Source organism: Oncorhynchus tshawytscha, linkage group LG33 (assembly GCF_018296145.1).
Source record: "Oncorhynchus tshawytscha isolate Ot180627B linkage group LG33, Otsh_v2.0, whole genome shotgun sequence".
In the NCBI taxonomy this organism is placed as follows: Eukaryota; Metazoa; Chordata; class Actinopteri; order Salmoniformes; family Salmonidae; genus Oncorhynchus; species Oncorhynchus tshawytscha.
In genome coordinates this window covers 40,236,800-40,249,890 of record NC_056461.1, presented here as the reverse complement: position 1 = coordinate 40,249,890, position 13,091 = coordinate 40,236,800, and the positions used below count along the sequence as shown (strand labels likewise).

Below are 13,091 nucleotides of genomic sequence, written 5' to 3'. Positions count from 1 at the left end.
GCGATTAGACGACTCTGTAGCCTATACAAGTCCTATTTGTAAGTGGAAACATATATTTTACACTGTTACAGGTCCAATTGTGTGCGATTGTCATCGAGTGATAACAGACGGTGTTGGGTTTAGTGTGTTATGTTATAGCCCTGAATTAACATGTTATAGCCCTGAATTAACATGTTATAGCCCTGAATTAACATGTTATAGCCCTGAATTAAAATGTTATAGCCCTGAATTAACATGTTATAGCCCCAAATTAACATGTTATAGCCCCGAATTAACATGTTATAGCCCTGAATTAACATGTTATAGCCCCGAATTAACATGTTATAGCCCCAAATTAACATGTTATAGCCCTGAATTAACATGTTAAAGCCCTGAATTAACATGTTATAGCCCCGAATTAACATGTTAAAGCCCTGAATTAACATGTTATAGCCCTGAATTAACATGTTAAAGCCCTGAATTAACATGTTATAGCCCCAAATTAACATGTTAAAGCCCTGAATTAACATGTTATAGCCCTGAATTAACATGTTATAGCCCCGAATTAACATGTTAAAGCCCTGAATTAACATGTTATAGCCCTGAATTAACATGTTAAAGCCCTGAATTAACATGTTATAGCCCCAAATTAACATGTTAAAGCCCTGAATTAACATGTTATAGCCCTGAATTAACATGTTATAGCCCCGAATTAACATGTTATAGCCCCAAATTAACATGTTATAGCCCTGAATTAACATGTTAAAGCCCTGAATTAACATGTTATAGCCCCGAATTAACATGTTAAAGCCCTGAATTAACATGTTATAGCCCCGAATTAACATCTTATAGCCCCCGAATTAACATGTTATAGCCCTGAATTAACATGTTATAGCCCCGAATTAACATGTTATAGCCCTGAATTAACATGTTAAAGCCCTGAATTAACATGTTATAGCCCTGAATTAACATGTTATAGCCCCGAATTAACATGTTAATGCATATCCATGCTTCAGGTCCTGAGCTACAGGCAGTTAGATTTGGATGTCATTTTAGGCAAAACATTTTAAAAAAGGGGTCCAATCCTTAAGGGCACAACATGTTATAACCCTGAATTAACATGTTATAGCCCTGAATTAACATGTTATAGCCCTGAATTAACATGTTATAGCCCTGAATTAACATGTTATAGCCCTGAATTAACATGTTATAGCCCCGAATTAACATGTTATAGCCCCGAATTAACATGTTATAGCCCCAAATTAACATGTTATAGCCCCGAATTAACATGTTAAAGCCCTGAATTAACATGTTATAGCCCTGAATTAACATGTTAAAGCCCTGAATTAACATGTTATAGCCCCAAATTAACATGTTAAAGCCCTGAATTAACATGTTATAGCCCTGAATTAACATGTTATAGCCCCGAATTAACATGTTATAGCCCCGAATTAACATGTTAATGCATATCCATGCTTCAGGTCCTGAGCTACAGGCAGTTAGATTTGGATGTCATTTTAGGCAAAACATTTTAAAAAAGGGGTCCAATCCTTAAGGGCACAACATGTTATAACCCTGAATTAACATGTTATAGCCCTGAATTAACATGTTATAGCCCTGAATTAACATGTTATAGCCCTGAATTAACATGTTATAGCCCCGAATTAACATGTTATAGCCCCAAATTAACATGTTATAGCCCTGAATTAACATGTTATAGCCCTGAATTAACATGTTATAGCCCTGAATTAAAATGTTATAGCCCTGAATTAACATGTTATAGCCCCAAATTAACATGTTATAGCCCCCGAATTAACATGTTATAGCCCTGAATTAACATGTTATAGCCCCGAATTAACATGTTATAGCCCTGAATTAACATGTTAAAGCCCTGAATTAACATGTTATAGCCCCGAATTAACATGTTATAGCCCCGAATTAACATGTTAATGCATATCCATGCTTCAGGTCCTGAGCTACAGGCAGTTAGATTTGGATGTCATTTTAGGCAAAACATTTTAAAAAGGGTTCCAATCCTTAAGGGCACAACATGTTATAACCCTGAATTAACATGTTATAGCCCTGAATTAACATGTTATAGCCCTGAATTAACATGTTATAGCCCTGAATTAACATGTTATAGCCCCGAATTAACATGTTATAGCCCCGAATTAACATGTTATAGCCCCGAATTAACATGTTATAGCCCCGAATTAACATGTTATAGCCCTGAATTAACATGTTATAGCCCTGAATTAACATGTTATAGCCCTGAATTAACATGTTATAGCCCTGAATTAACATGTTCTAGCCCTGAATTAACATGTTATAGCCCTGAATTAACATGTTATAGCCCTGAATTAACATGTTATAGCCCTGAATTAACATGTTATAGCCCCGAATTAACATGTTATAACCCGGAATTAACATGTTATAACCCGGAATTAACATGTTATAACCTAACGCTTCATTTAGTGATAACAGCCACAGTTTTGGGTATACTCGGTTCTGTCTGGCTGTTCCTCCAGCCCTGTCTCCAGCGCGCCAGGACGGCTCTGATCTCCTTGGTCCTGAAGCTATAGATGAACGGGTTGGCCACCGGGGGGAACAGGCTGTAGAATAGAATAGGTACTTTAGAAGAAGATTACTTTACTTTGTCGGTTGTCACAGAAACACTGAAATATTTTCCCTTTAAAATCTCTACAGGATCGGTGTCCCCCACTGCAGGATGCTTGAGCTAACATAAGCTAATGTGATTAGCATGAGGTTGTAAGTAACAAGAACATTTCCCAGGACATAGACATATCTGATATTGGCAGAAGGCTTAAATTCTTGTTTATCTAACGGCACTGTCCAATTTGCAGTAGCTATTACAACGAAAATAATACCATGCTATTGTTTGAGGAGAGTGCACAGTTATGAACTTGAAAAGTTATTAATAAACCTATTAGGCACATTTGTGCAGTCATGATATAAAATTTTGAACAGAAATGCAGTGGTTCATTGAATCAGTCTAAAACTTTTCACATACACTGCTGCTATCTAGCGACCAAAATCTAAATTTCGCCTAAACTGGAATAGTACATTATGGCCTTTCTCTTGCATTTCAAAGACAATGGAACAACAAAAAAAAACATATTTTAAAGTGTTATATTCTCCTACATTAATTTCACATTTCCACAAACTTCAGTGTTTCCTTTCAAATGGTATCAAGAATATGCATATCCATGCTTCAGGTCCTGAGCTACAGGCAGTTAGATTTGGATGTCATTTTAGGCAAAACATTTAAAAAAAGGGGTCCAATCCTTAAGGGCACAACAAGTAGTGGTTCATTCCACACTTTTTCATCGCCGGCCCGGGACTTGACTAGTAACCTTTGGGATCCTGGTCCAAATAAAATAAAATAAAATAAAATCAAATTTTATTTGTCACATACACATGGTTAGCAGATGTTAATGCGAGTGTAGCGAAATGCTTGTGCTTCTAGTTCCGACAATGCAGTAATAACGAACAAGTAATCTAACTAACAATTCCAAAAAAAAACTCCACCTCTCTAACCTGTGGTTTACCTACCTGTAGAAAATGGTGAGGCCGATGCGGAGGTCAGGGGTCATGATCAGGTTGGGGATGTAGGGTGTAGCATACACTATGAAGCGGGGGATGTAGTAAATAAGGATGATACAGCCCTGAGTAGCACAGGTAGAGAAGGTCTTCAGCCTGCCCTGGGTTAGAGAGGGGAGAGATGGAGAAATGTTCTCAGTGGGTTAGGGTTAGTAGAGAGTAGTTAATAAAATTAGCGACACGGACAGGACAGGAAACACACATACCCCGCCACTCCTCCCACCCAGACCCCCTGCATCCCCCACCCACCCAGACCCCCTGCATCCCCCACCCACCCAGACCCCCTGCACTCGCAACACCTCCTCCCACCCAGCCCCCCTGCACCCCCACCCTCTGAATTCTGACCTGTGCGTTAGCCATGCGCATCACGGTGACGATGATGTTGATATAGGAGAAGACGATGAAGGAGAAGGGGACGAGGAGCACAAAATAGGCCAGGCCAACGGAGCTGCCCTGGATCGCCGCCGTGTCGGAGCAGGACAGTTTAGTCAGGGACAGAGCGTCACAGTAGGCATGGAGAATTCGGTTGGGACCACAGAATGCTACTTTCTGGGAGATAAAACACACACACAAAAAAAAGTAATTGTCAAATTGTCAAATGTATTCAGAAAGCCCTTTTTATATTAGCAGTACGTAACCCCGGCCTAGACCCCAAAGAGCGTCACAGTTAATGTGAAGGAGCAGGTTGGCCACACCAAACGCTACTTTCTGGGAGGTGAAGCAAGGACACGTTTAGAGTAGATGCTGTGTAATTCTCAATCAATATAATTTATTTATAAAGGGTCCGTTTTACTTCAGCAATGTCATTTAAACAGTAACCTAGACGACAAAGAGAAAACTGAATCAGAATGGCAAGGGAAATGGGAAAAACTCCTTCAAAGGAGGACAATGGTCAAAGGACCATAGGCCCATTCTCTTCTGGCTGCAGCATATGTTTTATTGTAAAAATGTCAAGTTTAAATGTCACGTGCACAAGTACAGTGAAATGCCTTTCTTGCAAGCTACAGCACAAACCCAACAATGCAGTCATCAATATCAATGTAACACTAAAAATAACAAGGTAGAACAAAAACACAGGAGATATAAGCACAAGAAATATGAAGATAATAATATAATAAACTACATATCCCTTCCATACCATATTCCCAATGTGCAGGGATCCTGGGGTGGTAGGGTTAGATATGTATAGAGGTAAGGTGGCATCAGGATATATGATAAACATAGTAGCAGCAGTGTATTTGATTTGACGTGTGTGTGCATATTATGTGTCTGTTGGAGTGTGTTTGAGTGTGTACTCCTGTGATTGGCTATAGAGAAAAGAATACAATTCCAAGGTTTGTACTTCGGCCAAAAAATGCCTACGTTTGTTTGTTTATTTATTATTGTTATAATTTTTTTTTTTGGTGGAGGGGGTACTTAAAAAAACATGTATATTTAACCTTTAACCTTTAACCTATTTAACTAAGCAAGCCAGTTAAGAACACATTTTTATTTCCAATGACGGCCTACCCCGGCCAAACCCGGACGATGCTGGGCCAATTGTGATAAAGATATGCCAATGTGATTTACCTAGACTTTTTTTAAAATATAACAGTAGTGCCCTGGAATATTGTTTTGTGATGTGTTACCTTGGTGAAGTCTTTGCGGCAAACATTCTCGGGCTGTTAGGCCCTCTAATGGCTGTAGTAACACTACTATTATTATACATTATTTTATCAATCCAGTACCCTGGTGAAGTCTATGGTGCCGATGGCAGGTGAGATTGTGGCTGACATCCAGGAGAAGACTGTTAGACCACTCATTATCTGGTTGGTCATCAACATAGGGTATCTAGAGAGGGTGATGGAGGGAGGGAGGGAGACAGAGGGAGAGGGGGTGGAGGAAGAGTGGGAGAGGACCCCAAAAAATTATGAAACACTATCCCCCCAAACACACCATTTATTTTGCATCAATAAAATCATAACGCATAATATGTGCTGTTGTCGTTGTTACCTGAGAGGGTGACAGATAGCCAGGTATCGGTCCATAGCCATAGTCAACATGATGAGAGAGTTGAGTGTTCCAAAGTAGTGGATCATTTGTTCCTGGAACAGACACGTATGGAAGGAGATCCTCCCGTCGTCCCACCACCACCGAGCTATCACTTTGGGAAGGGCCACTGTGGCAAAACCTGGAAGGGAGGGGAAGGGAATGGGGAGAGGAGAAGAGAGGAGAGAGGAGAGGGTTGAAGAGAGGAGGAGGAGAGGACAGAAGAGAGCAGCAGAGAGAGAAGAAGAGTTGAGAGAGGAGGAGAGATGGGATGAGGGGAGGGAAGGGAAGGGAAGGGAGAGGAGAGCAGAGAAAGAGCATAGAGAGGAGAGGGGATGAGAGAGGAAGATGTGAGTGGAGACCATGTTAGACTATTGAGACAGACAGGCATGACATGAAATCATCCTGTTGTCCCACCAGCACCAGGCTATCACCTAGGGCAGGGCCACTGTGGAAACATTCTGGGCCCCTTGTTCTAGCCTCTGTCTCTGAGAGGGAAACGGAACACAGCGGCTCTGTTTAAATGCTCATCCTTTTTTGTAAGTAATCACTGATTGATTACAGATCTGTACATGACTGTCTGATGTCATAGAGGGACTCTCCACATGATTAAAGAAGGAAGGACACATATGAGACACATTTTAACAGGACACACTTTCTCTCATGACCTCTCCTCTCTCATTAATGCCTGAGCACCAGCAAGACACATTTAAACTTCATCGGCAGTCACATTGGGGAAGGAGAGAAAGAAAGAGATAGTGTACACATTTGAATATTCTACCACGACCCCTTACCTGTATCTGACAGAACCCAGCTGATTATCTTACCTATATCTGACAGAACCAGGCTGAGTATCTTACCTATATCTGACAGAACCAGGCTGATTATCTTACCTATATCTGACAGAACCAGGCTGATTATCTTACCTATATCTGACAGAACCAGGCTGAGTATCTTACCTGTATCTGACAGAACCCAGCTGATTATCTTACCTATATCTGACAGAGCCAGGCTGATTATCTTACCTATGTCTGACAGAGCCAGGCTGAGTATCTTACCTATATCTGACAGAACCAGGCTGATTATCTTACCTATATCTGACAGAACCAGGCTGAGTATCTTACCTATATCTGACAGAACCAGGTTGATAATCTTACCTATATCTGACAGAACCAGGCTGATATCTTACCTATATCTGACAGAACCAGGCTGAGTATCTTACCTATATCTGACAGAACCAGGCTGATTATCTTACCTATATCTGACAGAACCAGGCTGAGTATCTTACCTATATCTGACAGAACCAGGCTGAGTATCTTACCTATATCTGACAGAGCCAGGCTGATAATCTTACCTATATCTGACAGAACCAGGCTGAGTATCTTACCTATATCTGACAGAACCAGGCTGATTATCTTACCTATATCTGACAGAACCAGGCTGAGTATCTTACCTATATCTGACAGAACCAGGCTGAGTATCTTACCTATATCTGACAGAACCAGGCTGAGTATCTTACCTATATCTGACAGAACCAGGCTGATATCTTACCTATATCTGACAGAACCAGGCTGATTATCTTACCTATATCTGACAGAACCAGGCTGATTATCTTACCTATATCTGACAGAACCAGGCTGATCTTACCTATATCTGACAGAACCAGGCTATCTTACCTATATCTGACAGAACCAGGCTGAGTATCTTACCTATATCTGACAGAACCAGGCTGAGTATCTTACCTATATCTGACAGAACCAGGCTGAGTATCTTACCTATATCTGACAGAACCCAGCTGATTATCTTACCTATATCTGACAGAGCCAGGCTGATTATCTTACCTATGTCTGACAGAGCCAGGCTGAGTATCTTACCTATATCTGACAGAACCCAGCTGATTATCTTACCTATATCTGACAGAGCCAGGCTGATTATCTTACCTATGTCTGACAGAGCCAGGCTGATTATCTTACCTATGTCTGACAGAGCCAGGCTGAGCATGATGATGTACATGGGTTTCTGCAGGCTGCGCTCCAGGGCAAACAGCACAACCAGCAGAAGGTTCCCCACCACCGTGATCACATAGACGAAGAAGAAGAACCAGGCCACCAGCTGGTAGAAGGATGGATGGAGCCCCGGGAAGCCCACGATCACAAACTCTGACACACGCGTGTAGTTCTCATTCACCTCAAACATACTGTACTGGGGAAGGTGGGGGGGATGGGATGGGGGTATTACAATCAATACCTCCCAAGTTAGAGAGAGAGATAATGAGTGAGAGAGATAGAGAGAGAGAGTGAGAGAGAGAGAAAGAGAAAGAGAAAGAGAGAGAAAGAGAGAGAGAGAGATAGAGAGATAGAGAGAGAGAGTGAGAGAGAGAGAGAAAGAGAGAGAGAGGGAGAGAGGAACATTTACTTAAAAGAGAGATCCTGAAGACCCTACAACCTCCATCCTTACCTCCAGGGAGTAATATAGAGATCGTGAGAGAGAGAGAGTTACATAAAAGAGAGAGATGTTGAAGACCCTGGATGAAGTCTCTCTCTCCTTCCTTGACTCCTAAGATGGAGAGAGTAATAGAGAGATAGTGAGAGAGTTACATAAAAGAGAGAGATGTTGAAGACCCTGGATGAAGTCTCTCTCTCCTTCCTTGACTCCTAAGATGGAGAGTAATAGAGAGATAGTGAGAGAGTTACATAAAAGAGAGAGATGTTGAAGACCCTGGATGAAGTCTCTCTCTCCTTCCTTGACTCCTAAGATGGAGAGAGTAATAAGAGAGATAGTGAGAGAGTACATAAAAGAGAGAGATGTTGAAGACCCTGGATGAAGTCTCTCTCTCCTTCCTTGACTCCTAAGATGGAGAGAGTGATAGAGAGATAGTGAGAGAGAGTTACATAAAAGAGAACAGAGACAGACAAGACAAACAAGCCATATAATCTATTCATTCTATGTCTATGTTTAGTTATATTCCCAGCAAATCCTTATGCATAGAGATGTTGAAGACCCTGGATGAACTCTCTCTCTCCATCCTTGACTCCTAAAATGGAGAGAGTAATAGAGAGACAGTGAGAGAGAGTTACATAAAAGAGAGAGATGTTGAAGACCCTTGATGATCTCTCTCTCTCTCTCTCTCTCTCTCTCTCTCTCTCTCTCTCTCTCTCTCTCTCTTCCCTCTTCTTGCTCTCTCCCTCTCTCCATCCTTACCTCCTTTCCAACCAGTGGCCTCAGAGGTGTGTGGCGTTAGCCGTTCTGTACCTCCCAACTTTATACGCAACATGCCCTCTGACAAGACAGCCAACAGCCAATCAGAGATCTCCACCCTGGTGATGTCATCATTCTCACCTCACTCATGATGTCGATCACAGAAAGTTTTCATCCCTGGCCATCTCTCAAGTTCTCTCTATCTTTTTTTTGTCGAAATGTAAGTGCACACCCCTTCAAGTTAGTGAATTGGGCTATTTCAGCCACACCCGTTGCTGACAGAAGTATAAAATCGAGCACAGCCATGCAATCTCCACAGACAAACAGTAGAATTGGCTTACTGAAGAGCTCAGTGACTTTCAACATGGCACCGTCATAGGATGCTACCTTTCCAACAAGTCAGTTTGTCAACTTTATGTCCTCCTCGAGCTGCCCTGGTGAACAGTAAGTGCTGTTATTGTGAAGTGGAAACATATAGGAGCATCAACAGCTTGAATGGTGTAAAGCTCACAGCGATTGGACGATTGGAGCAGTGGAAACACGTTTTCTGGAGTTATGAACCATGCTTCACCAACTGGCAGTCCGACGGACGAATCTGGGTTTGGCGGATGCCAGAAGAACGCGACCTTCCCCTATGCATAGTGTCAACTGTTAAACTGTTAACAAGAAAACCCTTCAGAGGATTATCCCATATTCCCATTGGATGTTAATTGGTTATTCATTTAATTTCTGTGGGTATTTCATGGGATTTATTTAACATTGACATTAGATTAGAAAAGATAATCTAGCATAAAAATGACTTAATTTTGACCAAAAAAAAACGTATTTATATTAATAAATGATTTAAATTCATTTTATTCTGCTTTTGGCTTCATTTGGGTGACAACGTCCTTTAGCTTGTAGGCCATGATAGCCCTTAATGAGGCCTTGTCCACCCCCTCAAAACATCTCTGAACATTAGCTGAAAGTCAAATAAAACAAACATTAATAATGACATTTTATTTTAATGATTTACATTCGCACTCTTAAATTCATAATCTATGAAAGAAATGTTATGAGAAAGGTCTACATCAAAACTGGAATAAAAAATGATGTATTGATTTTAAGACATAGATAATTATAATCATATCAAAAAGAGCAAGCACTTTGTTGCTTGACAAAGCTGGCTTTGCCACAGAATCTTGAACAATGTTTTGATTTCCTGCCCGACACGGAGGACACCGCCATCTCCTCCCTGGTGAAGAGCACCTCCATCATGTGTCCTTTTTGGGCTGTGTCATTTTTGGGATGTGTCCCAAAATTGACATCTTAACCCAGTCTAAGAAATAAACCTCCCATGCCACTCTGTCAAAATCACGGCAAATCACATGTGGGTGCATACCATCTATTGGCACAATGGACAGTTTTTAACATCTCGTCCCGTGTTTTATGATTCTGATCATCTGGACCAGTCCAGTGACTGCTGTGAAAGGACAGCTGACAACATAGGAAAGTCTGTGTGACAGCTTGGATAGACAGCTGACCGGAGGGAATACACCCCACTGGGGCTGTCCTGGGCTAGCTACCCATGTTGGCAGTCTCCGACACTGCTTCAGTATGTTGGAGACACCCGCTAAGTGCTACTGAAAGTCAACAAAGGAACATACCCCTAGAGCCTGCGAGAGCTGGGGCGCAAGATGGCTCAACGACTGAACACACGGCTACGGACCCAGGAACGGAAACAACTATGAGTAGGAACACAGCACATGAGACAACCATAACAGCAGCAGGACACACACTTCAGGTGTGCAGCTGTGGTTGGGAGAGAGTAACATCGGCAAGGGGGTTAAGGATCCATCAAGGGAGGAAAAGGTGCTTGGGAGAGCAGAGACAGGGACCTCGCATTGATCAGTACTTCTTACGAAGCAGCCAGTCAAATCAGTCGCATGAAACACAGCGATGGGACGCTGAGTTCTCAGAGCATCAGCACCCCTGTAACGGAGGAGGATAACACAAGCACAGAAATGCCGGTGGATAAACCGAGTGTGAAGTGGCCCAAAAGCTGTTGAAAAGAGAGAGTGGGAAACAATCAACAACGACCTGACAAAAATCTTGGAAGGTAGGAACAGCAGAGAAAAATCTTGAAAGGATGGGAGACATTATCTACCACTACGGAGAAGAGCGCTTTGGAGTAAACGAAAGGAGAAGTTGCAAGACACCACCAGCCAAATCTAGGAGGCAGCAGGAGATAGAGATACTTGTCAGAGAGGGAAGGCAGCTGAGGAAGCAGTGGAAGAAGGCCTCTGATGCAGAGAGGGAAGGCAGCTGAGGAAGCAGTGGAAGAAGGCCTCTGATGCAGAGAGAGAAGGTCTCATGCTACTCCAAGCAGACATCAAATGTCGGCTGGCAACCTTGTGAAGAGTGGAAAACTTAAGGAAACTTCGTAGGAAGAAGGAACACTCAAGAACACGGTTCTATAAAAACCCATTTAAGTTTGTCAAAGACCTCTTCGCAAAGGAAAAGTGCGGAATCCTAGAAACTCCAAAGCCTGAACTGGAAGAACACCTGGAAACGTCCACCAAGACACGAAAAGGCATGAGCAGATAATCATCCCACATGACATCCCACCTATTCAACCACCAGAATTCAATCTAGACACTGACCCTCCAAAATGGAAGGAAGTAGAGAATGTTGTCCGACGAGCAAGAGCGGCCTCAGCTCCTGGGCCTAATGGAGTACCATACAAGCTCTACAAGAACGCCCTGGATGTTCTACGCTTTCTTTGGAGGCTCATGAGGATAGTGTGGCAGAAGGAAATAATACCAAAGGCATGGCGAAGGCTGGTGGTGTGCTAATTCCGAAAGAGAAGGATGCGACAGACATCAGTAAATTCCGACCAATCTCCCTTCTCAACGCTGAAGGGAAGATCTTTTTCAGTATAATAGCACAGAGCCTGTCCACTTACATTGATACATCTGTACAGAAAGCAGGCATTCCTGGTTTCTCTGGTTGCCTGGAACATACTAGTATGATTTGGCACCAGATCCAAACAGCTAAGAAGGACAAGAGAGACCTCTATGTCATCTTCCTTGACCTGGCCAATGCCTTTGGCTCAGTTCCCCATGAACTCCTCTGAGAATCCTTCAACATTTTCCATGTACCAGAACACATCACTACACTGGTAAAGGCCTATTTCCAAGACCTGCAATTGTGTTTCACAACACCTGACTTCACAACAACATGGCAGCGCTTGGAAGTAGGCATAATGGCAGGCTGCACAATTTCTCCTCTGGCCTTCACTATGGCCATGGAAGTCATCATCAGGGCATCGAGATGGGTGGTCGGTGGTGAGAGAACTAAGGAAGGGCTCCATCTCCCGAGCATACATGGATGGCATGACTACACTGACCACCACTGCAGGATGCACCAGGTGGCTACTTGCAAAACTGCAGGATAACATCAAGTGGGCCCGGATGAAAATCAAGCCAAGCAAATCTCAAAGCATCTCCATAGTCAAGGGACAGCTTAAAGATGTGAGGTTCTGCATTGGAGATGACCCGATACCAACAGTGTCTGAGCCACCCGTCAAGAGCCTGGGTAGATGGTACAATGAAAGCCTCTGGGATAAAGATCAAGTGCAGCAAGTAAGGCAGGACATCGCCAACGGTCTTGAGAACAACAACAAAACCCTACTGCCTGGGAAGCTCAAGCTTTGGTGCCTACAGTTTGGACTTCTGGCAGCAGATGCAACTCAGAGTGGCTGGAATGCAAAAGTCTGGCCAGTTGAAGTGGGATGCAGATGATTCGTGGCTTCTTCCACCATCGTTGCTGAAAGAACTTGGAATCCATGGACAGGCTCTGCGGCAGACCGTCAGAGCAGTTTCTCAAGCAGCTGAAAGAGGCAGCCAGTGGATCTGGATCAAACGGAAGGACCCTTGCTTGCCTATAACTTCATGACCCTCCACCCCCACCTGAGAACCCAATTTAGATCCCTCCAACTTGAGGAGGGCATATGAGGTATGAGGTCAGCTGTAGTGCTGGCTCAGGGAAGAGGACGCCCTTGCCTTGCATAGTCCCATGGGAAATCTTAATTGGGCATGGGACACAAGCTAAGTGTCACGTTCTGACCTTAGTTCTTTTCTTATGTCTTTGTTTTAGGTTGGTCAGGGCGTGAGTTGGGGTGGGTTGTCTATGTTCGTTTTTCTATGTTGTGATTTGCGTTTGGCCTGGTATGGTTCTCAATCAGAGGCAGGTGTCGTTAGTTGTCTCTGATTGAGAATCATACT

The 13,091-nt window shown here is 42.8% G+C and overlaps 1 protein-coding gene across 1 annotated transcript; it reads right to left on the bottom strand.

The window, feature by feature from the left end:
- Nucleotides 1-2,040: 2,040 nt before the first annotated feature.
- On the bottom strand, nt 2,041-9,861 carry LOC112230709 (olfactory receptor 1-like). The gene is made up of 7 exons (XM_042311428.1): nt 9,850-9,861; nt 7,602-7,806; nt 5,593-5,770; nt 5,328-5,430; nt 3,946-4,149; nt 3,553-3,701; nt 2,041-2,591 (listed from the first exon to the last, which is right to left on the bottom strand). The coding sequence occupies exons 1-7, from the start codon at nt 9,859-9,861 to the stop codon at nt 2,447-2,449; spliced, it is 996 nt and encodes a 331-aa protein (XP_042167362.1). The 3' UTR covers nt 2,041-2,446.
- Between the last annotated feature and the right edge of the window lie 3,230 nt (nt 9,862-13,091).

What these genes read in the sequence shown, in the direction of transcription:
- LOC112230709 (XM_042311428.1), bottom strand. An exon ending in CCTGGCTCTGTCAGACATAG is followed by an intron (nt 5,771 to 7,601) that starts GTAAGATAATCA and finishes CCTCCCTTCCAG; the next exon opens with GTTTTGCCACAGTGGCCCTT. An exon ending in TGCGCATGGCTAACGCACAG is followed by an intron (nt 3,702 to 3,945) that starts GTCAGAATTCAG and finishes TCTCTAACCCAG; the next exon opens with GGCAGGCTGAAGACCTTCTC.